This window comes from Misgurnus anguillicaudatus, chromosome 9 (genome assembly GCF_027580225.2).
Source record: "Misgurnus anguillicaudatus chromosome 9, ASM2758022v2, whole genome shotgun sequence".
Classification (NCBI taxonomy): domain Eukaryota; kingdom Metazoa; phylum Chordata; class Actinopteri; order Cypriniformes; family Cobitidae; genus Misgurnus; species Misgurnus anguillicaudatus.
The window spans coordinates 36,208,815-36,236,057 of record NC_073345.2 but is presented as its reverse complement, the minus strand read 5'-3'; the positions used below and the strand labels follow the sequence as shown (position 1 = coordinate 36,236,057).

Sequence of the window (27,243 nt, the reverse complement as noted above, 5' to 3'; positions counted from 1 at the left end):
CGCAACCTCTCACTCACTTTTGAAAGAACAAAGCAGCGCGTTGACACGCGTTTAACATGCGCTTTTAGATACGACACGTAAACGTTTACATCAATAATCAAACGGATATACATCTAAGTAAATAAAAATCTTTCTGCGGGCCGAATTATGTTATTTGTTTGACAGAAGACTTGCACTGAACGCGGAGACTTCCGCCACTTAATATGTTCGTGCGGAAACACACGTATTATGTTCCGCACAGGCGCACACAAAATGCATTCGGCCTTTCGGTGCACGTGTGCACCGTGCCGAAAGCCCTGAACCGAAACGGTCCGGTTCGAATACACGTACCGTTACACCCCTAATGCCTATAAATACGGTTTTACATTCTATGGCACCTTTAAACTCACAGACTGTTTGTTTTGTGTTAATGGAGCAGAATTGAGTCATTAAAAACTTAAAGCTGTTGTTTATTTCTTCACACTGTTAGTATTGAGTGTTAAGATTGAACACAGTGAAGTGTGTCTGTGTGTGTTTGTGTTTTAGGGAATGGCTTGTGTGGGCCGTACTAAAGAATGCACAATCGTCCCCTCCAATCATTATGGTCCGGTCCCTGGTGTTCCTGTCGGAACGACGTGGAAGTTTCGTGTTCAGGTGAGCGGGTTTGCTGATGTAGGGTCATGTGATTGTGTAGGGGGCGGAGTTACACAGTTTTCTCTCTCAGGTGAGTGAGGCGGGCGTTCACAGGCCTCACGTGGGTGGGATTCACGGTCGCAGTAATGACGGCTCGTACTCGCTGGTGCTCGCTGGAGGATTTGAAGATGAAGTTGTGAGTAACCATATGCTGTATACACATACACAAGGTGTAGATATAAAAATACAGAAACTATAGATCTCTAGTTAACTAGTTAGTTATCTTCCACTAGCTTTAATTGTTGTGATGGTTTTAGGACCGGGGTGATGAGTTCACCTACACAGGTAGTGGAGGTCGAGACCTGTCGGGTAACAAGCGAATCGGAGAGCATTCATTTGATCAAACTCTCACACACATGAACAGGTGATCATATCTTCATCATCATCATCACCTCTGACATATACTCTATAGATGTTTGGAAATGTGTAGTAAATGTGACGGATCATCTCTCAGGGCTCTGGCGCTGAACTGTGACGCACCCCTGAATGATAAAAATGGGGCGGAGTCTCGTAACTGGCGGGCAGGTAAACCGGTGAGAGTTATCCGCAGCTCGAAGGGCCGACGAATCAGCAAGTATGCACCTGAAGAGGGAAACCGATACGATGGCATTTATAAGGTACACAAACAAATCTATTCAAATATACTGGATGGATTGATGGATAGATGGGTAGGTGGGTAAATAGATAGATAGATGGATGGATAGATAGATATTGTGTATTGTTGAGTATATGTTGTGTTGTAGGTGGTGAAGTATTGGCCTGAGATTGGTAAGTGTGGATTTCTGGTGTGGAGGTATCTGCTGAGGCGAGATGATGTTGAACCAGCACCCTGGACTCCTGAAGGAATAGAACGAAGCAAAAAACTGGGCCTAAAAGTCCAGGTGAGGACCTGAAACAGGTATGACGTGTGTGAGCATGTAGGTGGCATCTGATGTCTTCCTGTGGGTTAATAATATGATTTTTACACAATGCATTTGGACTTATTCCAAAGTTAACACTGTCATATAATCAAACTTTATACAGGGTTCCCACGGGTCCTTGAAATCCTTGAAAGTTTGTGAATCTGGGGGAAAAGTTCAAGGCCCTGGGAAGTTTTTGAAAATATACATACATAGATACCAAGCGTGCCGCACAAGCCCTGAAAAGTGAAGCCAAAACGTCTCTATCGCCCCTCAGTGACTGGTCCCAGTATAGGCCATAAACCCTGCCTCCTCATGTTATTCAATGGGACTTGAGACCAACTAAACAATTTAATTACACTTCAATTATCTTTTTTCCGAAGCTGGTTTCTGTCATTTACTGTAGTTTTTATCACGCTGATGTAAATTCAAATGTTTGTTTTTAAAATAAGTTTGTTTTTAGTTAATTATTTAATGCTATAAAAACGGTGGTGTCACGTCATGATTGACAGCTGTGATATGCGCATTCTGCGAGGGCGGGGCCTTGATTTCGTGGCTTTACTTCCTGCTCACTACTGTGCAGGACTGGTCCTGAAATCGCTACTACGCAGACTCAAGACCCAAGATGTCAGCGCCGTATCTGGACACTGACGGCTTCACTTTTCACCAATGGAAGAGAGCGAACTGGCGTCGTCCATCTTATTTTACAGTCCATGATAGATCTGGAAAAAAATCCATATTATTCCCTGTGTAGTGTAGGATAATATCATAAAAATTCTAGACTTTTTAAGCACACGTGCTAAACTGTTTGCTGTAAATGTTTATATCTTCTGTATGTGAATGTTGATTCATACTAAAATAATTTTTTTGCATAATTATGTTTGACACATGAAAATGTCTCGGGTTATGTATGTATCTGTTGTTCTCTGAGAAGGGAACGAGACGCTGCGTCTCTCTTGTCATACTTACTGCGTCTCTGTAACGCCGTCTTTGACAATATTTCAGATAGCGATGTACTTCCTGGCTCCTGCGTCACCTTGTCTTTGTCATTAAGCCTCATCATTGGTTGAATTTGATATACACATTCAGACACATTTACCCCTGGAGGCGTCCCCAAAGTGTCACCGCAGTGATGCAGCACGAGTTCCCTCGAAAGGAAACTGTAACAATGTATCTTAAAAGGAAACACGATGTAACCTTGCTCTCACTTGAAATGTGTCACCACATTTAGTCCTTGAATTTAAAGGGTTTTGGACCTGGAAAGTCCTTGAAAGGTTCTTGAATTTGAAGTTAACTAAGATGTGGGAACCCAGTATGTAAAACGACATCTATTCAAATGATGGAGCGTCTGTGAAGTGTTTCATCAATCTAGTAATGTCCGTCTGTCTGCTTTAGTATCCTCCTGGTTATCTCGAGGCGATGGCCAATAAGACAAAGAAAGAAGCGAGTGTCAGAGGAGGTGGCGGATCCACGCGGGGCAGGAAAAGAGGTCGACCCAGATCCACACGAGGACACAGGAACACTCGAGAGAAAGAGGAGAAGCCGACGGTGAACGTGGAGGAAGAAGATCATCATCAGAGTAACAGCAGTCCAGACAGAGCCGAGGAAAACCTCACGGGTACAGAGAAATATTACACACACTCCATATTTTCAACTCAATCAGGAGTAAACATCAGGAGATATAGAAGATTCATCTGTACTTGTGTGTGTGTATCAGGTGTGTGCGAGGAGCAGGAGGAGCCGCAGGTGAAGCGCTCAAAGGATGTGGAAGCGTTTGTTCTGTCAGAGGAACAGCGGAGTCTCATACAAGAAGATGATCCCAACAGGAAACTGTGGGATGAAGCTCTGAGCTTCCTCGTGGAGGGACCGGTACACAACTACGCACATACACATATATCGCACATGTACCATGCACACACACTGCTTTCTTAGCTTAGCTCACTGTATCAGGCCTGCACACATTTGCCCTGACTGTCAGGATAATGCAGTTACCATGGATACCGTCATGCATCACTTCCTGTTCTCCTGCAGAACTTCCTGCGTAAGGTGGAGCAGATGTTCATGTGCGTCTGCTGTCAAGAGTTATCCTACCAGCCAATCACCACTGAGTGCTCACACAATGTCTGCAAGGTGAGCAGCACACATGACTGACACCTGTCAATCAAACTCTTTCATACCTAAATTTAATACCTAATATCATCTTTAGTGATTTTGTATCTGTCTGTAATGCCTCTCTGTTCTCTTTTACGTCTCATCTCTGACTCCAGACCTGTCTGCAGAGGTCGTTTCGAGCCGAAGTGTTCACCTGCCCCGCCTGCCGCCACGACCTGGGTAAAGATTATCCCATGACCCTCAATAAAAACCTACAGCTGCTCCTGGATCAGTTTTTCCCTGGTTACAGCAAAGGACGATGAGTTTAAGAGTGAATATGGACATGAATCTGCTCTACGCACAGCAGCGATGCTTTCACACGCACTTCATCTCAAACGCCAGCCTGACGTTTGGATTCAACTCACAACTAACCATAACACAATCCTGTCCGAAAACATTATTTACTGGATTTCCACGTAGCAAATTCTGCCTTAAAAATGGTAGAATAGAAGTTAACATGAGTTTAGTTAGCAGAATCTGCCAAATGGATAAAGAATGAAACTCTTAATCCGAGTCTCACACGTCATCTGTCATGAATCTGGCTCGTTTTTAAGCCCAAAATGAAAATATATTTTGATTCAGAGCATCTTACCTCACATTATCATTACCATTAATGTGTCTGCAGATTTTATTTGATGTTTTATTTGTTTTGAGATTCTCATCATTACTTTATTAGAGTATTTCATCTGTTACAGTAAGAAAGTACTGTAATGCCAGATGTAACTCAATTAAAATCTACTAGTAAAGCTAGTACAACAAATACTGCAATGTGTAAATACTTTAATATGTTTTAATTGTTAATAATGCATAAATGCAATTGAAATAATATATTGAATTTGCATTAAAGTAATGACAATGTGAAGGTAAAATGTGGTTAAATGTAAAGTTTCAATAATAATGGGCGGTCAGGTGACCTTGTTCTGTATTTTGATTTGCTGGTTTAATGAACCCTAAACCTACAGGACAGATGAGATCTTCCTGTAAATGTAGAATTGTCCATCTTCAGCTGATGTGGAATGGGATCAATCACAGTAGAACTGGACCCTGTTCATTATGGGATAGAGCACACGTGTCACTTCCTGTTCAACCCCTTCGGTTGTCTGTTGCTCGGCTTGTTCGTCTTACTTTGTGGTGATGTCTTTTTTCTTGCAAATGTAAAACGTTTAATGATTATACCGTTGTGTCCACAGCAATCTGTGACGTGTGTCGCTCTCTGTTTTTCTTCTGTTTAGTTTCTCTGTGATTTTTGGCTGTTCTCTCTCTCTCTCTCTCTCTTCTGCGTTTTCTCAATCTCTCGCTCTACTCATCTGCTTTGACTTCACTGTTGGTGTGTTAGGGTTTAATTGCACTTACTAAAGACCACAAGAGATATTTTGTAAGCAGGAGACTGTCGATGGTTAAACCTGATGATGGTGTGTTTTCTGATGGAGGTTGTTGATTTATTTTCCTGTTATTACTTCGTTTTTGCTCTTCCATCGTTCGGCTTTTTAAATGTGGCAAATTTGACCTGCTGGCCTAGCAGAAACAACGCTTTGAATTGTGATTCCAAATTTTATACATGGTATAATACTTGTTATGTACTTATTAAATATTTTGATTCCAGAAACAATGTGTGGTTTTTCATATCTCAAGAGATATAAGTCAAGTTTCTTGTAGGTATCAATTTAAAATAAGGAGATCACAGAGGAGTTAAAAGAGAAATGTTTGAGTTTATATTGAGATTTTGGACATCTGTAGACTTTGAAAATCATTGATTTTGTGCATAAAACAAGCAAAAGGAATCCGCCATTGGGGTAAGCAAATTTTTCTTGAATTTAGTGATATTTTTTGCTTACCCCTTTGGCAGATTGTTTTGCTTGTTTTATGCACAAAATCACTTAAATTTTATATTTTTGGTCTAAAAACTCGACTTATTTTCTTGGTTTGTTTTGCTCATCAAGAAAAAGCATCTTAATTTAAGATTTTTTTTATATTTTTACTGAAAACAAGACAAAAATACTAAGAATTTTTTTTCTTGAAAATAATTTTTGCAGTGCATTCATTTATCATGAATTCTGTGTAATAAAAAAATAAAGCTATTAATCAACATCACTTCATTTAACTATTTTGTTTCATTCAAATTTTAACTTTTAATATGTTTTATGTAAAAAAATGTCTTTGGGGGGCCACGAAAAGATGCATCATACACTACGGGGTGGGGGGGCACGCCGTAAAAAGTTTGAGAACCACTGCCTTATGTGATCTTAAAATTCAGATATTTTCATCATAAGGATTTATCTCTGTTATTTAATATACGTAAATGCATGTTAAAAACATCTCTATAAAAGTATATGTGTGTATTTGACAGATTCAGGAGAGATTTGTTTCTGATAATAACTCATGCAGAAGTGATTTAATACCTCCACTAAAGTATTAAGATAGACACCAGCTCTTATTTAAATCTCTCTACAGTTTGAGGGACCGCTGTATGCAGTATGAAGTTATCACATTTCATATATTTTTTGCTAAACTAACTTATCCTATTAGATGAGATGGATGCTGAATTATGGTCTGGTCACTATGGTAACACAAGCAGATGTAAACAACATCCTTCAATCAATGATACATTCATTCAGCCACTTACAAAATATTGCCATATAACCATTTTGCCATTAAATCTTATTATGGGATCCTCTGTATACAGTAATAAAAGCATACTTCACATGCTTGTCTTACCCATATGTTTGAAATATGTTTACAAAAATTTATTTTTAACCTATATATCCTTTGGCCACTTATATTTTAAGATATATTTTACAAAACACGTATATTTTGAAGTATTTATATTAAACGTCACAAACTTTGTATGTTAAAAACCTGTAAATATAACTTACTGTATAATTAAAAATTTTATACATATACATTTTGTACAAACTTGTATATTTTGGCCAGAAAAAAATTGTAATTTAAATTGTATTGTTAAATTGTAAAATTAGAAATGTATTTGTTTGCTCCTGAAATACATTTTGAAATAAATGTTAATACTATATGAAGGTTAAAACTAAATATATTTTCAAGTTAAAAAATATAATAGGCTTTACTTTCTACAAAATGTATTTAGCATATATTTAAAAGAGATTTTTGGCCAGAGAAATGTATTTTTATGCCGTATGGGTAAAGACAGGGCTAAATGCAGTTGTTTTAAAGGGATACTTCACTTAAAAATTAAAATTCTGTCATCATTTACAAATCCTTATGTTGTTCTAAACCTATATAAATTTCTTTTTTCTGATGAATGCAAAAGAAGATATTTTGAGAAATGATGGTAAACACACAGCAGTAAGTGACCATGGACTTTCATAGTAGGAATAAAAAAAATATGATGGAATTTAATGGGTACTGTCAACCGTGTGCTTACCATCATTTATCAAAATATTTTCTTAGTCATTTATCACAACACTTCCAAAATATTATTTTCCTACTATGGAAGTCTATGTTCACTTACTGCTGTGTGTTTCTATCATTTCTCAAAATATCTTCTTTTGTGTTCATCAGAAAAAAAATCATACATGTTAAGAACAACATGAGGATAAGTAAATGTTGACAATTGTAATTTTAGAGTGAACCATCCCTTTAACAACTTGTGTTTAAAGTTACATCTAGGTGCCGGGTGGTACTGACAGAAGAACACATCATGTGTAAAAGAAATAAAAACAGGTAACATTACTCAAACATCACACCTACATGAGAAAACATATAAACTTCACACAGACATAAATCCTCGGATCAGCCGGGACTCAAACTGAGTATGAGATCAGAGATGTTTACGGTAGAGCAAGGCTTCCCAGGCGGATAAGGCCCCTTAAAAACAAAACAAGAGCTTTAAGGCCCTTAGCTTTTGAATCGATCTCGCGATACGTTGACGTCATACGCTGGTTGGTCTGCGCAGCGCTTAACAATAATTATAATAATGTCCTTCACTGACACCTGCTGGTCATAACGACTGCTATATTAGCATGACAAATGTACATTAAAATGCCAGTGGATGCAAATAAAACAGCTCAAAACAAGCCTAATGCAAAACAACTCACTTAAATGAACAAAGAGAGAGAAATGGAAAAAGTAGAACTGGTCATCAAAGTCAAAATGATTATAATGAATAAACTAAAAGTGTTAAACTTGAATTCCAAACAGGATCTTACTCTTTTAATATTAAAGATACCAATGTTATATTTTCACAGAATGTACATAATGTAGGATGATTTTAAACATTTAAAACAGTAAATCACTAAACATGACCTTCGCATATATCTTCAATTTAAATTCTATTAAATTAATCACGTTATCACAAACTCGTTTAAGTTTATTTGTATTTATTTATTTATACTTATTATTTTTACTTATTTGTTTATACTTATTTATGATAATTTTGTTGTTATACAGACGCACGCACGCACTCACTCACGCGCGTACACACACACACACACACACACACACGGCGAGTCTCTGTGTGTCTTTGATAGACTCTGATTGACTCTGTGTGTTTGTATTTTATTAAACGCATTTTATCTTTTGATTTGTTTTGTTTTAAGTAAAACTCGCATGTAATTTTTTATGCGAACGCTTTGTATTTTGATTGTTTATTCACAGACCGCGCAGCACTGGAATTATGCGCTTGAGAAATCATCGGGAGGGAGACCGGATGCTGCCGTGTCAGTCGACCCGTGCTGGGCGTGGGAGTGAAATCGAGGCCGCCGGCGTTGTGGCCTAGTGCTTCTGATTTAATGTTTTACACGACAGCACAGCAGAGCGCTCCGGTAACGTGAGAAAAGCTTATAAAACATCAGCATTACGATTAAAATATGAATCAAGTCCACTTGTTGCTGAAATATGCCGTTTTAGGAGTTTAGCGAATTTTATTTGATACAAATTCACAATAATGCATAAAGAGTTTCTTTAGTTTGCGTTTATTATTTAAATTTTAATTAGATTGTATTTGGTTGTAATCACGTAGCCAGACCTCATTCAAACTGGACCTGTAATGAAACTTAGGTGTTTTTTGTTAACCCAGTGTCCATCAGGAACAGATATGACCTCATATGATGATGACAGCCTGACATTGATTGACAGATGATGCAGGAGGCACGTGTGCAGGTGAGCGAGGTCCTCAGCGTCACAGCTGGAGAATGAAGAGCGGACACGCGTGTGAATCTGTGTCACACAGTGCCCGGGACATGAACCTGAACCACCGTTTGACCTTGGCCTCGTGTGTACTTAAACCCGAGTCTGGGTCACAGTACCACGGGCCCGGGTGTCTGGAGGTGTCAGAGCGGCTGTGTAACGGTTCATCTGACCAATCAGAGCTGGAGAATTTCATGTCACACTGTCATAAAGGTGAAGCGGATGGCACGGTGATCTCAGAAGATGACAGCAGGTCTTTACCGTCTAGCACAGTGGAAGACGAAGACGATCTCACGCCAGAGATCCGACAGGCCTACAGAATATTTCAAAGCTTTCTTTCGGAGAAGCACAAAGCTACGACGGCCCCGTTTTGGCACCCCGTCGGCCCTGGATCGCAGGGTGATCGGGCCTCTGACGGAGAGATGTGCTTCAAAAAGATGGATGATAAGTTTGTGAATCGAGAGTATGAATCCATCACAGCGTTTGTGGCTGATTTCAGACTGATGTTGGAGAATTGTTATCGGTTTCATGGAGTTCATCACTGGATGTCCAAACAGGCCCAGAAACTCGAGATGATTCTAGAACAGAAGCTCACCCTTCTGTCCAGGTAAATCTCCATTAGTTATGTGTAAAAGACAGGACATATTGTGTGTTTAGAAATGTTCATCCAATGCAACTTCAACTTAACTTTAACACTTACATGGACAGCCAGTGATGATGATGATGATGCCTGAGATGATCAGTCACTTTAAGAAAATGCGCTGAAAATGCGCTACATCATTTTTGAAACCTGGATTATTTGGAGTACCAGCCCAAGCCTTTAACCACTGTGCAACACAGATTATTTGATCAATTTTCTTTATTGAGAAGTTTAGCTGTATGTTGTGATTTGAACCAATTGATGATCGGGTTCTTTTTTTCTCCACTACAACATTGAGAGACAAAACGACCCTGGCTGTGACGTCTAAAGGTCGCTTTGGCACAGAGGATGAAAAAGGGCCGGCAGGTGCGTCATCCAGGAGACGGTCAGTCCCGCGAAGTCTCGCTGCTATTACGGTGGGTGGCAGCGAGTCCATATTGGTTCAAGCACTGAGATTAGAGGAGCTACAACGAGCCAAAGAGGAGAAACGGTGAGCACGGAATCATCTAAAGCCCTGTTTATATTAGAGCATTTGCATTTTAAAATGAAAACGATTCTCGTTCATACTGGCATTTTAAAAAGAATCTTCATCAAACACGACCATAAACGCATGAAACATGACCAATCACGTAACTGGTCATGCACATAAAAGTGTAAAATAACTTATTACTCTAATAATCGCTTACCTAGAGCTGCTCGATTATGAGAAAAATTATAATCCTGATTATTATGGTTTAGTGTTGTTTTAGAAGGCAACATGTTATTCATCACATTATACAAAGTAACAATGCTTCAGATGTCATTTCAATACTCTGTTGTATTTACTTTCTCACCACTGACTCTCTAACTTTTGACATCTAGACAGCGAGAGCTGGAGAAGAAAGAGGCAGAGGAGGTGTCGGTCAAAGAGATGGAGGAATGGGAACGTTCATTGCTCTCCCTGGCAGATCCGTGGTCGGTCCGTACCATGTGGGAGCTCCCGGCCATCGGTCACTTTCTGTGTCTGGCCCAGACGGCTCTGAACCTCCCTGAGATTGTTTTCTATGAGCTGGAGCGCTGTTTATTGATGCCCCGCTGTAGTTCTTTCCTCTCTAAGGTTATGACCTCTCTGCTTTGCCCCTCGCACAAAAGACCGACCCTACACCGACGCCCACCGCTGCCTTACAGGAAGTGGGAGGCGGAGCTGCGTCGCAGAGTTCAGGGCTGGTATCAGGCGGTCGGCAGGAGCGAAGACCAGGTCGGGCGAGCTGAGCATCTTGGTCTTTGCCATCAGTTCTTCTGGACCGTAGGGGAGATGAATCCGCTGGAGGAAACGCCGTTCCACCTCCTTCCGTTTAACCGGCGCGTGTGGCTTCTCAAGGGACTCTGCGATCACGTGTACGAGACGCAGAAAGACGTGCAGGACGCCGTTCTCGGGCAGCCCATTCACGAGTGCCGCGAGTCCATCCTAGGCTACGATGGGCAGGAGAACGCCTACATCCACTTTCCACACTTCTGTGGTGCAGATTTAAGGATCTACCGACAGAGTCCTTGTCTAGAGATGGAGTTTCCTCTGCCGCTCTTTCGTGTCAAGAGATCTGAGGAGGAAAAGAAAGTAGTGAAGGATGAGATGAATAAAGGATCGTTTCTGTATGTAGATGCTGTGAAGGTGGAGAACGACAGCTCGGGTGATGTAGAGATGTGTGCGTGGGGCTTACAAGACGATTCACTTCATGATGGAGAGGAACTGGATCAGAAATGCCCCTCCGGTGTCCACTTACATTGTAAGGAGGATTCTGGAGGCATTCAGGAGAAGTCTATGAAATTAAAACATTTAGAAGAAGAAAAGGAGTCGGACATCGAGCCGTGTTTCAGAGTAGGAGACAGCTGCTACAAAGGGAAATCTCCTGCTTTGAGTCTCCGGACAGATGATGTGACCCAGCAGACCGTCGATGAGAAACGTCTCTGTGCTGAATGCTCTGAAGCATCGCCACATCTCTGTACTCACTGTCAGACTATCTGCAAAGACCACGTCCAGCCTGAAATCAACATCCGGAGAGACCGATCAAAAGGGACAACGGGTACGACCAAGAGAAAAAAAAGAAAGAAGAAGAGCGAGTTTAGCACGAGGAAAACAAACACAGGCAAACTAAACATAAAGGCCAGAAGACTGAAGAAGCATCTGCACAGAGTCGACAACATCAGAAAGAAGAAACAGAAACTTCGTGAGTCTCAATAGCCACCAATAACTGTCTGAAGCATTCATAACACATGTGGGTCATTCATCGGGCTGGCAAATGAGACAGAAATTGCTTATTTGTTTTTTCTTATTAAAATGTATTGTTATGCATTTAAAGTTAGTTTAATATGATACATCCCACCAAATTGAAGCTTAATAACATTTTTAATTTTAATTTTAAAGTTATTATAGGGACTGTAACACCACAGACAAATTATCCTAAATCCAGTCTTTTCTAGTCTTTTCTGTATTTATTAAAATGTTTGATTAAAATATGTAAAATCTGCAAGTTATAAACATAACACCACAGACACTAATAAAGTCAGACACATGAAGTTGTCAGAAAATTAGATAACTTTAAGAAAACACCACAGACATGAATTTGTGGGACACTACTTTTTTTTAAATATTACAAAATTTTAAAACAATTTAATAAAATTGTGCATGTTAAATAAATCTTTTCACAATATAACCACTTCATTTGTGCTGGAAATGTTATATTGTTGCAATTACAACCCATGATACCTCTCTGAGATATGGCAGGAACATAATATTTTGTTACAAATGCAATCTCTCAAACTCAAACATGTATTTTAAAACAAAAAAATGTAATTGTTAATAGTGCAGGAATTGTATTTATCCTACAGAATACAAACATGGAAACATTTGATAATTTATTAGTATTAAAGTTTATTTGAACTGTTGTAAAGTAGAGGGCCACCCCAAATAAAGAATGACCCGACTGATGAGATTATTAATGTTGTTGTGTAGTTCTGAGTGTTTGTCATGTGTTACTGATGTTGTGTAATGTTTCTTTATATCCAGGAAGAAAGTTGAATGTAAAGATTGTATCAGTGAAGAGAAAAACAGGTCCAGTGGAACCATCATTTCAGGTGAGCTCATCTTCTGAACACAAACATATTACAGTCATATGAATGAGTTATTATCTGTTATTATCTCACTCATATTCCTACTTTAAAATTATTGATTCTGATTGACCAATCATGCCATTTGCAGGTTTGTATTATTACTATTATTATTATTTATATATGACATTATATTTACAAATCAAATAGTGTGTTCATGACATTTGAACGTCTTGTCTTATCTTAAAACCAAAAATAAAGTGTTTTTCCTTGCGGAAGGTCTGCATTCATTAAAAATGAGGAGATAAAATATTTCAAAACAATATTTAATGGTCCTTACTTTACTTATGAGGTAAATGTCTGTGTAATAAGTGGGATAATGTACAGGCAGCAGGTTTTATTGCAGAAATAAACCCAGACTGTGTGATCATGAACCGACGTGAAGCTAAGTTATACCTACTTAGTATAAATGATCCCAAAAGTGTTATTTAAGTAGTATTTATGTAACAGTTAGGTTTTTATTAAAAGGAATTCTTACGTCTCTTACATTTCTCTTCTCTTTCTTGTCATTTCTCTGTAGCTGGTGTGCTCCAGTCTGGATGATCTCAGAGCTTTAATCAGTCGAACAGAAGATGAATTAGACCAAATTAACAGCACCAAAAAGAGATCTGTTAGTAAGAGAGGGAACACAAACACACACACACACACACACACACACACACACACACAGAAACAAACCATTAAAACATTTTTGTTTATATGTTCAGATGCCAAATCCTCTAAGCACATCTGACATGTAAATGAGCATTGTTTTTATCAGGCTCTTATGTTTGGGTTCAGTAATTTTCACTTATTAACATTTTAGTTTATTAGTCAGTACTTCAAATGGTTTATTTTCACAAATCTTCCTTTAACCATTCCATTAGTATTTAACAAAAACTCTTTCTCTGCAAATTTTCTTGGAAAAAAACTCTACTTTAAAATAGTCTCCAGTCACTCTTCGCTGTCGTTTCTGAGTAAAGGTAAAATGTAAAAAAATTTGCTCAGTATCTTAATATAATAATTGGTAAAGCTCCCTTAGGGGCCGATCACACCGAACACGTTTATGGCAGTGGCAGGCGCCTTTTTTAATAGTTTTCTATGGTCAGTGAGTGTTATGTGTGCTGTTTATCCTCGCCCAATGTCTTGTGTTTTGGCCACCTGCCGCCCAACGCATTTTTGAAGGAGCGCTCAGAGCGAAAAGGTGCCCGATGTCATTCGCATTCTTTCATTGTCTCCAATGGAATGAGGGGAGAGGCGGACCTTCTGTTGTCGTGACAGAAGTTTACAGTTGTTTGGATCAGCCGGATTGCACTCGCTCACTGTCTCCTGTGTGTTTGTTGACCTCTCACCCTTAATCAAAGTCAGAGCAAGCCTCCTCTTTTTAAAGTTTCTGCTAATATGACAGTTAATAGCAAAAGAGCGCTCACGCTTCAATATTTGATTGACAGGACAGGTACCTCGGTGGTTGCCTAGCAATATAAAAGCCACATTTAAAATGCATTTGGTGTGATCGACCCCTTAATGCGGCGTGCACACCAAAGTGTTTAAACGTGGGTGAAAACATCAGGCGAACGCCGACTGTAGGTGCTTGCCAGCTTTTTTCAGCTGAGCGCTTTGGTTGCTGTGATTCGTTGAACCATGCGCCGGTTGGTTGTTGTGATATTTGTCCTGCCCCTCCTCCACTGTGATGGACTGCCGAGTAAGAAGTGACATTGACGAGCTGAGAGTTTCACCCGAGGGGCAACCTTCCGATCTCTCTGATGAAGCCAATACTGAAGTGACTTAAACTGCAATTCATCGACTGGCCACTAGAGGCTCCAAAAGGGAGTCAATTCCCAATAGCCAACTTTACAGCAGAAAATAATATGTTTACAAAAAGTGTTTTTGGTCTGTATAGCTAATTTTACTATAGGGGGCTGAATTTTTTGTAACTCATCCGTTTAAATTAAATTAAGCTTTAAAGTTCCGTGTAATTAAGGGCGTGGCCACTTGAGTGATGGGTGAACGGCCACTGCTGTCACTAGAGTTGAGCAAGGTGGGCGTGGTTTTAGCCAGACACCTCAGCTTCACCCAGCCCCCCCCCCCCTTTACCCATTTTCAGTTATCAGCGAGTGATGCGCAGTGACGTGCGACCAAGTTGGCGAAGGCAGGCATCACCTACTTTAAGCTTCAAAAACGCTCTTCAGAAACCAATGGACACTACGTCCGTCATTTTTACAATCTATGGTTTCACTCAGTTAAATATTGTTCAACTTCCAACTCTAAGTTGAAAAAATGCTAAGTTCTGATATTTGGCACGGACAAAACCCGCCAGCTGCGGGCTTTTTTGAAAACCACTGTGCTTCCATTAAAAAACTATTAAGAACATACGCTGGCATATACACTTTGGTGTGCACGCTACCTTACTGCGTAAAAAACTCGCATACACAATTGATTCATAACTTTATTAATAATTCCAGTTGTATGTTTATTTTTAACTAGTATATGTGTGTTATTTTTTCATTAAAGGCAACATTTTTGCTAAATATATATTATTTTATTTTGTTACACAGACATGACATTTACTATGAAAACAGTAGACGAGGGTAGTAAAGTGTTTTTTATATGTGCGTAATATTTTAGGTGAGATGGCAACACAAGAGATCCACTGTGAAAGAGTTGCACATCACACTGGTAAGGCTGTTAAATGAGCTGTTGCCATGGGAACCTAAACTGGTCAAGGCCTTCCAGAAGAACAGGTAACCATGAATCTACTTATGTGACAGGTTGACATTGTCTTCTCATTCTGTAAATAATTCATATAATTTTGTGGCTTGAAAATGTGTTTGCTTAAGAACCAACAGCTCTTATAAAACTATATATATATATATATATATATATATATATATATATATATATATATATATATATATATATATATATATATATATATATATATATATATATGACGGGTTAAGATTTTGTGTTGTGGTTTCTTAAACTTCTGCATTTCTGTCTTGTTGTTGAATGAAGAAATGATCCAGGAGGTGATTGTGATTTATATTCAGGAATTCAGAGAGGTTTACACTTCACTGCGCTCAACAGGCACCTGGATATTTCTCCTTTTCTCTACCTTAAGGCTTCAATGATTTCCTGGTAACAGAGCTTTGTGCATTTTTCCCTTCTCAACAGAGCACGCATGAAAAAAGAGTCTGACGATTTCAAAAAACACCCTGAATATGAGAACTTCACCAGAGAGCAGATGGACAGCAGTGAAGATCTTTCATTGTCCACAGAGACGACAAGAGAACCTGAAGATGAAGTCAAAGCTGTCAGAACGTTGACAGAAGATTCTGATGTGACCGGTAAGTCATGAATATTTTCCCAAGTGCCTCATTTTACCGTCACAAACGCTTTATATAGCAGGGTTCTTGCCAATTTAAAAAAAAAAATCCTTTGACAAAAAGGACTGAGATCATATTACAAGATGATTAAACTATAAAAAAGTAAACACTATTAAATGACATCTTTAAATCACTGATCTATATAAATGACTGCATTGCGCATGTCGTCACAGTTTTGAAGCCACCGCGCCGCCATATTGGTATGCCCAAATTTCTGTTTTTATATCTGAAGTCTCCCTGTACATTAGTACATTCAGACGTCTTAAGCTTGTTAAGATTGTACATTTTACGAGTTACTATACATTCATCTCATTACAGTAGTAAACATCTTAGATCATCAGATCATGTATTATTATTGCCAAACATGCTCATTCTGAAATCTAAATAAATAATCATGCTTGAAATACCGTATGTGCATGCAATAATTTGCTGGTTTTGCAATTATGTTACGTAAGCCTATACTTTGGCATTTGTTTTGTCTAGAACACTTATTTTGTTTTTAAGAAGATTTTCAAGTGTCTGGATGTGTAAATATTAAATAAAAAAAATTGTTATAGCAGTTAACATTTACTTTAATAAATTAAAATAATGCAATAAAGTATATATTGTATACATAACATTATAAAAATGTTTCACCTCAGAAATGCTAGGTCTAAACTATCTGTGATCCAAATTTCAAGTTCACAAGAAAATGAGGTTTGTGTCACACATTTTACCAACAAAGGCCACTAGGTGTCATTGTTTTGCTGCATACTCTTGTCACAAATTAATAAATTACTTTAACCACATTATTTCTATTCACTCTAAATAGCACTAAAAGTGCTTTTTTGCTCGTAATCATAGAGGAACCATTTTAAAAGCTATGAAGCACCTATGAGGAACTATATGGGGGTCATTTAGCACCGCATATGGTTCTACATAGCACAGTTTGGTTCTTCACAGGTGCTACACAGGTACTGCAACAAACGCTGCTATATGGCACTTAAAATGGTTCCTCTATGATTATGAGCCAAGAACCACATTTTTTTTTATTTAGGACTGATGTTTTTAGAGTGTTGCTAAAAGGTTTTGAAATATAATAACTAAATTCTTAGACCTTTCCAATGATATATAGAGACAGAGCGCAGCGCGTCATAACCTGAAAACCACGCCCACCGGGGGGGAAAGCAATCCAACCGTCTCCATTGACTTTGTATTGCGAGAAGGCGCCTCCTTGTCATTTCTGGCTTATAACAAAAAACTGAATAATGCCTTGTGTGTTTTTAATTTCATAAAACTTTATTTACACATCTGTGTCATTACAACAGAATGCAGCAGACACACTCACTTTAACGTTTTCTATAAATTCCTTATTATCCTGCCCGACTAAAACAAACATTGCAAATAACATCAGAAGTAACAATTCATTTACATACACATATCCTAAAAACTAATCTTGTGTGACTGATACGCTGTGAACTAGGGCTGTAACGATTAATCGTGCAAATGCACGTTTTCTCAATGAATGAATTTGAATGAATTACAGTGAAATCCCGGCACATCCCAACCCCAGGGGGCGCTTTCGTGCAGAAACTCCCTTTGTGCCACAGAAGAAGTAGCATTACAAACACTATCCCAGGAAATGTCTACAGGAATATTTATATCGCTGATCTTCAAATTGTTTCAGGTATTTTCATGATAATAAAGAATATTTTGAATGATTTGGTTTAACGAGTGCTGCTTTTTAAAATGCACGTTATAAACGACTCCAACTCATAATGATTTTAGATTGATAAGGACTTCCTACTGACCAAATGCCGTAGTACACGCACAAGCTGTGCATGAAACAAAGAATCGCAGCCTTGCGATTCAGAATCGATTTCAGACAGGCGTTAATGGGACACACAATTAATCGTTACAGCCCTACTGTGAACCGGGTAAATGAAGATCATGATTTTGAATGCAAGTCAGTGACGCCCTCTGCGGGTTGGGATTACCAAGACGGCCGCTCAAACTCTTCTGGTGACTTCACGTCTCGCTGTTAGGTTCTATGCGCAATCCAGTCATTTATATGGATCAGTGGATTAAACTGATCATTGTACTTATCTGACTTTATAAAAATGAAAGGTTACTGAAATCCCCGCTAGCTGTTTGACTCTTGTAGTTGAGATATTTCAGTTAGTTTCTCTTGTTAAAGACACTGGGAACCCTACACTGCTGCACATTGGGAGCTTTGCAATATTTACATGAGGAATATTTCTAAGGAATGATCCATGATATTTATTTTTTGCAGAGCACCCTAATCAGTTTGAAAGTCACAAATCAAGATGTCCAGATGACAGACCTGAAGTCATCATGATGGGTAATGAAACCGGACCCTTCACACGCGCTTCAAAACGTCGCCACATCAATGCCGTCAATGAGGAACAGAGCACATTTAAGAGAGCCAAAATGGAACCTGAGAGTTCTTCTAGTTTCACACCAAATATGGGGGCATTAAACAGTGATCCAACAACAGCAAACCCACAAGAACCTCCAGAAAGAGCTTCAGGGTTATCAGAGCCTGTGAGGAGCATTCAGGGGACTTATAAGCACATCCAGGCCTTGTTGGCCAAGAGTGTTGGAAACAAAGTGACCTTAATAAATCATCCAAACACTACGGTTATTGCTCAGAGACTGGACAAGACATCGTCATCAACACATCAACCTGTCCAAACTTTATCTACCCATTCACCGATAACACAACTTGAACCCGTCTGTACTGTAACACAGACATCCAAACCAGAAAACACTGGAGCGGTGGTCTATAAGACTGCAGGAGGATTGGGGCTTCTTAAAAAAGGAGGAACTTCAGTGAAGTTTTCGGTGCAGCCGATACCAAATCACAAACCAGGAGAGAAAGTCACGCAACAAGTTTTTATTTTACCTTCAAATCTTCTTATTCAAAGCACTGAGATAAAGGCAGCTCAGCAGTCACCTGACCTCACCTCTGTGTCTGTCCCTTACACAACCAACACTGTACCAGAAAACAAGGTTCCTGTCCAGCAGGTGACGCCACTGAAAGAAACCAGCGAGGTCAGAACACCCTGTGCCGCAGTTTTGCCTAGTTTAAGGACCTTACCGACAACTACTGGAGGTTCCATTGTGCCTAAAAAGACTGAGCCGAAGGTAGTCCCAAACATATCCACCACCAAACCTGATGCCAAGCAGGAGCTCAGGACGGTGTGCATCAGAGACTCACAGTCCATACTTGTGACGACAAGAGGAGGCAACACGGGAGTTGTCAAAGTACAGACGTCAGAACAGAGCGGCACTTTAACACCCAGCCCTGTTTTTGCCATTTCTCCCCAACTCAAAGCCTTTCTGGTGTCCAAGTCTTCCGCATCCACTACACAAACCGTTCCTGGCGCCATCACTCCTGTAATGAATTCAGAGTCACTTTCAAGGGATATCATTCCAGTCAGCTCAACGGGAATCTTAACTTCTTCAGTCCTGAATCAGACTCTCTCTTCTGATAGCACTTCAACTTTACTCACTGGTAAACCACTGCTCTTGTCCTCAAGTAAGAGCTCTGATAGTGTCCGTTTAACTGTTAAAGATGTCCATAAAGTTCAACAAAATACTGGTGTAATGAAATCAGGCAGCAGACCTTCAGACCACCAGTCCACCTTTCAGAAGGTCTTTCTGGTCGGTCCATCAACAAACCTCACCTCAGCTGCAACAAAGATCACTACAACTACTGCAACATGTACGGTTCCAGGGTCAAGGGTCATGTTCATAAACCACTCGCCTGACAACTCGACACGTGTCATTCCAAAAGGCGTTCCCTTTACTTCACCTGCACTTGAAGCCTTAAAGATTATTCCCAACCTTCATAGTTGCACAACTTCTGGGCCAGTGACGAACATCCAGAGCATCAGTTTGTCAGGGTTGACATCATCGAGGATACTTGGCACGTCAACAAAAACCACACCTGTAATTGTTCCTAGGGTAACACAAGCAACTTCAATGTCAAGTGGGCTACAAAATAGAAGCAGTGAATCAGTGAATAGTGAAAATCTCCTCAAAGCAGCCGGTTCTGTTGAGGGAAAAACATTTTCAACACTTGGCACTGGTCACATGGCTTCCTCTGAACTTTTGTCCGTGGTAAAACACGACACATCCGTATCAACGCCAGTTTCTGTGCTCAATGCTCTGAACAGTAAGACTGGTTTAGTCGTTGGCAGCTCTGTTTCAGATATATCTTCTTCTTTTTCAGGAAGTTTCTTGAGCAAACACACTACATTACCGTTACATTGTGTCACGGCTAGGAAGCCACAAACGATCTCATCACTGTGTACATCACCCTCATCTATTAACACTTGCACAGCTGGACTGTCCCATCACCTTTCCTTAAGCAGCACAGTACAAACACAAACCAGTAACATTTCTACATTAACTTCTCCAGGAGTCATGACCTCTGGGATGAGGCCACCAAACTCTGAGAAGATTGTGATCAACACCAGCGCTCCACTCGCCCCTGGAACTCAACTTCTCATCAACAACACCAGACTTGTTGTTCCTCCTCAAGGTCTTGGACCAGGTAGTCATGTTCTGCTCATCTCCAACTCCTCTCATGGTGTTGCACCTTCTCCTCCCCGAGGTCTAAACGCTTCAGGTCCCTTTCAAGGTATGAAAACACAGCAAACACTGCTCAGGCTTCCCTCACCCACCACAGCTAAAGCTGGAGTCCATCAGCAAGTAAACATAATCACGTCTAGATCTTCTCCTCCAGTTCCTCAACCTCTTCATGCTGGTGTATCATCTGAACAAGCAGGCTTGGCCAACATTGTGAGGTTTCCTATTTTTCACACTTCTGATGGTAAAGGACTCGTAGTTACACCGTCACACCGTCCCTCAGAAACCTCTGTAGTTTGTTCTCTTCCACATGGACCTTTACTCAACACAACTTCTGCAAGGCCACCACCTCACAACCAAGTGGTACCTGCCGTACGAACGGTGATTTCCCAGAATGCACCAGTGGTTACCAGAGCACCCATGAACAGTACGATTTCAAGGATGCAGAAGCTTCCAGTTGCGACCGTCCCACCAGTCGGGTGTCTGAACGTCAGCAGTGAAGTCACGCCTGTAGCCACCGTACCTCCATCCATGAATACAGTTATAATGACTCAGCGTCAGCCAATCAGAGCTGTGCAACCTGGAGCTTATGGAAATCCTGTTATTTTACATCAACAACCGCAAACTCAGAGCAAGTCTGTTGTACAGATAACCAGCAGTGCGTTAACCAACTCCACTGCTGGTAAGCTGCTGTTAAGCCCGGACGGTGCCATTTTAAACATAGTTCAAGCGTCAACACCGTCTAATGTAGAAGTGCCGGGAAAGCCAATGAGAGCTCATGTTGATGTTCCTAATGTCAGTAGAGTTACTGTACCTGTGTTAAATACAAAAACAGATCATCCAGAGGGATTAAATCACTGAAATAAAACTATCTAGAGATGTTTTATAGAAGAGTTAACTAGAACAAGTTAAGTTGTGTGTGTTTTGCTTTCCTCTGGTTTATTTTCTCCTCATATAAAAAGACTGAATTGTATTTTGTCTTTTAGAATAGTTATTGTAGACCTCCAGTTATCTTGGTTATAGTTGTAAATAAATGTGTTTCATGATGAGTAGAGATTGCAGATGGCCAGTAATGTATATAACAAAAGTATTTGTTTGGCCGACTTTTTGTACTCCATTTGTATTGAAGGGTTTTAATGTTTTGTAGCATTTCACATTGATAAAACCATTAAATGATTCATATTATACTCTATTCAGAGTCACATCTCTCCAGTCTTCTGTTGTTTCTTTAAGCCTACGGACCGGTATGTTAAATTCAGACACGATCAGGTTAAGTATCATCAGATAGTATCTGAAAACAAATTGAGTTTATGTTTGATCTATTTACATGACAGATATTTATGAAGTAAAATCAGACATCGTTCATGTAAATAAAACAAAACACATATTCAGGGTTATTTTCAATCTGGAAAAAATCTACACAGAGATTTGTCCACATTAGATTTGTTTTCAGAATGTTTCAGCAGAGGTGTAAAGTACTTGAGTAATTTTACTTGATTACTGTACTTAAATATTATTTTTGGATATTTTTACTTTCCTTGAGTACAATTATAAATCAATACTTTTACTTAATTACATATTTTAAGAAAAAATAACTTTTTACTCCTTACAATTTTATTTATAGTCAAAAAGTAGAGATCACTTCATTCTATTCTTCCTTGAATTGTCCTGATGGCCAGTTTAATTTAAATGTTATTTATTCTGGAGCCTTTGGAGCACACTTGGCCAACAGTTCATCTGATGATGAAGATTTTTTGCTTCTTTGAAACCGACAACACATGAAGTGTGACACGTTCCCTGCTATTAACAGCCTCTCTATCAAAACCAACAAGTGGTTCATTCACTTCATGTTTTTAGAGATTAAAAATGTCTAGTTTTCGTTCCTCCTGTTTTACTTTTTTAATACTCACGTACAGTTTTAATGGTGTACTTTTTTACTTATAGTCAAGTATGATTCTGGCCAGATACTTAAAATTTACACTCAGTACTACTTGAGTAACATTTTTGAGTACTTTTTACACGTCTGTGTTTCGGTTCATATCTGGATATTTTAAAATTGGACACACATACTGTAAATGTGATTTGTGCTGTAAGGTTTTTATTATTTTCCAATAAAACATTTACACAAAATGTGTTACCAGATGGTGAAACTGCACGTTTTCAAGCTTGCATAAGAAGTTCAGCATCTCTTAAAGGGGACATTTCACAAGACTTTTTTTAAGATGTCAAATAAATCTTTGGTGTTCCCAGAGTACATATGTGAAGTTTAAGCTCAAAATATCATCTAGATAATTTATTATAACATGTTCAAATTGTTACTTTGTAGGTGTGGGAAAAAATGTGCAGTTTTTGTGTGTGTCCTTTAAAATGCAAATGAGCTGATGATAATGCAAACACTGATCACCATAATGGTGGTTTGTTGAAACTGAAACTCAATTGGGCTGTCAATTATTTTCTCTCTCTGCATTAAATGGCAGTGCTGTGATTGGATAGTGCAGATTAAGGGGCGGTATTATTATATTAAGATCCCCTTCTGACATCACAAGGGGAGTCAAATTTCAATGAGCTATTTTTTCACATGCTTGCAGAGAATAGGCTTGTTCGACTTCATGCGGCGCCACAAGAATCGACAGCCGGACGACGTCAAAGCACCGCGAGAGCGATTCGCGAAATCATACGGAGGAGTCTGATTTAAATTGCTCACGAATAACTCCGATGCCATCCGGCCTTTGATTCCCGCGGCGCAGCCCGAAGTCGCACAAGCCTAATGGTTTACCATCTCTAAGTTACTGGGTTGATCTTTTTCACATTTTAATAGAAGCACAGATTTTCATGATACGTCCCCTTTAAAAGAAACTATGTGTTCATAACAATACTGTGATTTAGAAATTATCTCCTTCAATCTTTACCAACACTACACTCCCTAATGTTAACCGTTTAAAAAAACTTTACATAAACATTTAAGTGACACATACATCATGTTTTGACAACTTAAGTCAATATGTTCCTAGGTCAAAAGTGTGTAATGTCTGTAAGCCTTGATGAAGAAGAGAAGATCAGATGTAAAGAGAGACACAGTATTACTGATGAACTTTGTTTTATTCCTCTGTATTTAACTCTCAGCGTTTTGGGTTTCTCAGTTTTTTGTTTATGGTGAATAAGGTGGAGGTGAAGGTCTAGAGTTGATCTTCTCATAAGCTGGAGGAGCGTTAGGAATCTACAAGAGAGCATTTAAAACAACATTAAACTCAAACAAATACAGCAAAATACAGTCCTATACATGAAATATTTAGGCTATTACAAGTAACAGCATCTTAACACTTCTGTTTCTTCTCTCACACACACACACACACACACACACACACACATTGTTTGTAATCCACAGCGCACAGTTTGTGACCCAAAGCCTTTCAGCCTGCAAACACAGTAAAGTCACAAGTCTCCTTTATCCCCTCTGGAATTCTGGGGAAAATCTCCTTGGATTCCCAGATTCTTATAAACCAAATGTGACAGAGGGAAACACTTAGATGTTGGATATTTAATGTGGCGTAAATGCAATCAAACACATTTCTATGTATAGTTTAATATATTGGTAAACACTTTACAATAAGGTTGCATTCATTACCTAGTAAATGCATTAGCTAACATAAACTAACAATGAACAAAATGTCTACAGCATTTATTAACTTGTGTTAATGTTAGTGGTAATACAATAGTTCATGGCACATTAACTAATGTTAACTTTTGGTTTAAATTAATGTATTAGTAAATGCTGTAGAAGTAAATAACATCTTTTATATACCAATATATTTATAGTTACATTTAGGCCAGATTTATTTCACAGTAATCCTTCATACAATATACTTCTTGTCAGTACACGTATAATAATACAGGTTTGTGTTTTACCGCAGTATTGATCTTGCTGAATTCATTCAAGGCCACTTTATTTTCATCTCCTGATCCAGGTTCAGTGTACTGACTCATCTCTCTCCATGATTGTTCTTTCTGTACACACACAGAGAGGTCAGTCACACTATATGTTATTAAATCATCACAGTTTAAAACATCTGATTTTCACAAGGGTACTTTAATAATACTACAGCATGGTACTGAATTAATACCAATATTTATGTGCCATACTACCATTTACCTGACTCTAAAGATACTTCAAAGTATGCCATGATATTACCAAAATAAATATACAAGCAATGTATTTGGTATATCATGACACTTAAACCACATAGATCCTGATGTGTAAAGAGCTGCAGGGTTCAATCCTGTGACTCCATCGTCATCACAAACTCACCCCAATCTTTTTGTATCCACTGCGCCTGCGATAAAACCAGCAACCCAGAATGATGAGAGCTGTGATGATCACAACCAGAAGAGTAATGCCAGCAGCCCTAAACACACACACAAATACACACAGATACACACTTAACACACACTAATACCAGCGGCCCTAAACACACACACAAATACACACAGATACACACTTACATGACTAAGGTGAAATATTTACATTTCAGTTAGTGATTATTAAATGTTTGTGTGAGTTATTGATTATTTGTGTGAGTTATTGATTGTTTGTGTGAGTTATTGATTATTGTGTGAGTTATTGATTGTTTGTGTGAGTTATTGATTATTTGTGTGAGTTATTGATTGTTTGTGTGAGTTATTCATTGTTTGTGTGAGTTATTGATTGTTTGTGTGAGTTATTGATTGTTTGTGTGAGATATTGATTATTTGTGTGAGTTATTGATTGTTGTGTGAGTAATTGATTGTTTGTGTGAGTTATTGATTGTTTGTGTGAGTTATTGATTGTTTGTGTGAGTTATTGATTGTGTTTGAGACTCACTCCTCTGCTCTTATGGTTCCTCCACGTTTGCTGGCGAAGTGAACACTAAATTCACCACGTGACATCGAACCGGAGCCACCGTAAGACATTCTGACTAATTACTACACAAATGACAAAAAACACACATAAAACACACACAAACAACTGATATACACCAACACATTACATGACCCTCTATACAGTGAGATTAAACTATAACAGGCCTATTCTATACGTTAGATTGTTCACATTTCTACCTAAAATCAAAAGAAAAAATAAAATTCATAAAGAAAATGTATATTTTTTGGTAGTGTAATACAGTTTATGTATATATCAGCATAACAGTAAAGCTCTGCTTAATAATGTCCTTAATATTCATAGCTAAAAATGTTCTGTTAAAAATGAATAGTCATAAAATAAACTCTCTTCAATATGCAAATTATCATTTCTGATTTTTCTTTTGATTTTAGGGTCAAATATGAACATATTCTTGACAGATTTTGTAATAATTGTTAAACTTGTTTAAAGAAACATTATATATTGTAAATGTGTTATGAGGAGAACATCAGTTGTTATAATGCCCATCTAATTAATGCTGCAGAATTATTATTATTATTATTAATGAGGTAAACATTAAAGCATTTTCTGTATTAAAAAAAAACATCCTTCATCTACAAGACAAAGTGAATAAAACTCATTAAAGTAACAGGTGTGTTTGTAAAAGAGAATCAGATCTTACCAGAATTGAATGATTAGATTCCAGAGAAGCTCTGATGGATCTCTGTGAAGTCTGGCAGAGTGAATCTCTCTATCTCTCTTTCTCTCTCTCTCTCTCTCTCTCTCTCTCTCTCTCTCTCTCTCTCATGACCGTCACGGGTTCAGCTCACACATTTAAACTCATTGAATGCATTCCCCCCCTCCAGAGGTCTGACTGTCTGCTGACCAACACAACCACCAGAGTAACTACACTGTTTTTACTACTTGATGTGAATTCTGTCTTTTGACTGACCCTGTGACGCCATTACTTTAATCTTGTCATTTTATCCCTCTCAGAGGATCAGTTCCCTATTTCCTAATAAATTCATTTATTTTCCTAGCTGATTCAAATAGTAATGTCAAAATATTAATATTTTGATATATTTTATTTTATATATATACATTTAAAAATATATACATAAATAACATGTTTTTAAGTTTCTTAAATGTATGTGTGCGTTTATATATACATAATAATTACACACACAATACACTAGCAAATATATTATGCAAACACAAACTTTTACTTTGTATACGATTAATCGCGATTAATCTTTTGACAGCTCTTGTCAAAAGATGTCAAAAGGGGATCTTTTTATAATAATACCGCCTCTTAATCTGCACTATCCAACCACAGCACTGCCATTTAGTGCAGAGATCAGCTCATTTGCATTTTAAAGGACACACCCAAAACACCACATATTTGCTCTCACCTACAAACTGGCAATTTTAACATGTTATAATAAATGATCTATATAACATTGAGCTAAAACTTCACATATGTAGTCTGGGGACCCCAAAGATTTATTTGACATCTTAAAAAAGTCTTGTGAAATGTCCCCTTTAAAGACAGAGTGTGTTTGTGCGTTAATGGAAATAAAGACCACACATACAAACATGTATGGAGGCCTACTGATCCAGTTGAACTGATCTTGAGTTGTTGAGGTGATGAAACGGGTTACTCCCAAATATTAGACATCAAAAGTATCTTACTGGACTTTCTCTCAAATAAAAAGTCAGTGT

General features: G+C 38.5%; 3 protein-coding genes across 4 annotated transcripts in view; 2 read left to right on the top strand and 1 right to left on the bottom strand.

Annotated features, from left to right (window-relative positions):
- The window catches only part of LOC129423833 (E3 ubiquitin-protein ligase UHRF2), a 30,684-nt gene extending 25,353 nt beyond the window's left edge, over nt 1-5,331 (top strand). The window contains exons 8-16 of the mRNA XM_055180320.2: nt 526-633; nt 704-808; nt 930-1,036; nt 1,127-1,289; nt 1,416-1,553; nt 2,967-3,189; nt 3,289-3,440; nt 3,603-3,701; nt 3,839-5,331. Coding sequence (XP_055036295.1) covers nt 526-633; nt 704-808; nt 930-1,036; nt 1,127-1,289; nt 1,416-1,553; nt 2,967-3,189; nt 3,289-3,440; nt 3,603-3,701; nt 3,839-3,985 — 1,242 coding nt within the window. The 3' untranslated portion in view covers nt 3,986-5,331. The remainder of the gene's footprint in view (nt 1-525; nt 634-703; nt 809-929; nt 1,037-1,126; nt 1,290-1,415; nt 1,554-2,966; nt 3,190-3,288; nt 3,441-3,602; nt 3,702-3,838) is intronic.
- Nucleotides 5,332-8,169: 2,838 nt separating this feature from the next.
- LOC129423831 (uncharacterized bromodomain-containing protein 10) lies at nt 8,170-21,819 on the top strand. Its single transcript, XM_073871641.1, has 9 exons — nt 8,170-8,518; nt 8,773-9,489; nt 9,812-10,012; nt 10,384-11,726; nt 12,566-12,633; nt 13,187-13,276; nt 15,271-15,386; nt 15,820-15,992; nt 18,304-21,819. The coding sequence occupies exons 2-9, from the start codon at nt 8,888-8,890 to the stop codon at nt 21,486-21,488; spliced, it is 5,778 nt and encodes a 1,925-aa protein (XP_073727742.1). The 5' UTR covers nt 8,170-8,518; nt 8,773-8,887; the 3' UTR covers nt 21,489-21,819.
- A 1,888-nt stretch (nt 21,820-23,707) lies between these two features.
- mlana (melan-A) lies at nt 23,708-26,375 on the bottom strand. Of its 2 annotated transcripts, none has more exons than XM_073871716.1 (5): nt 26,204-26,375; nt 25,486-25,579; nt 24,934-25,030; nt 24,534-24,632; nt 23,708-23,844 (listed from the first exon to the last, which is right to left on the bottom strand). In XM_073871716.1, exons 2-5 carry the CDS (start codon nt 25,572-25,574, stop codon nt 23,776-23,778), a joined length of 354 nt encoding a protein of 117 aa, XP_073727817.1. In that variant the 5' UTR covers nt 25,575-25,579; nt 26,204-26,375; the 3' UTR covers nt 23,708-23,775. The 2 variants fall into 2 exon arrangements, with proteins under 2 accessions (XP_073727817.1, XP_055036294.1); XM_055180319.2 differs by having other exon boundaries at nt 25,486-25,586; nt 26,204-26,359.
- Between the last annotated feature and the right edge of the window lie 868 nt (nt 26,376-27,243).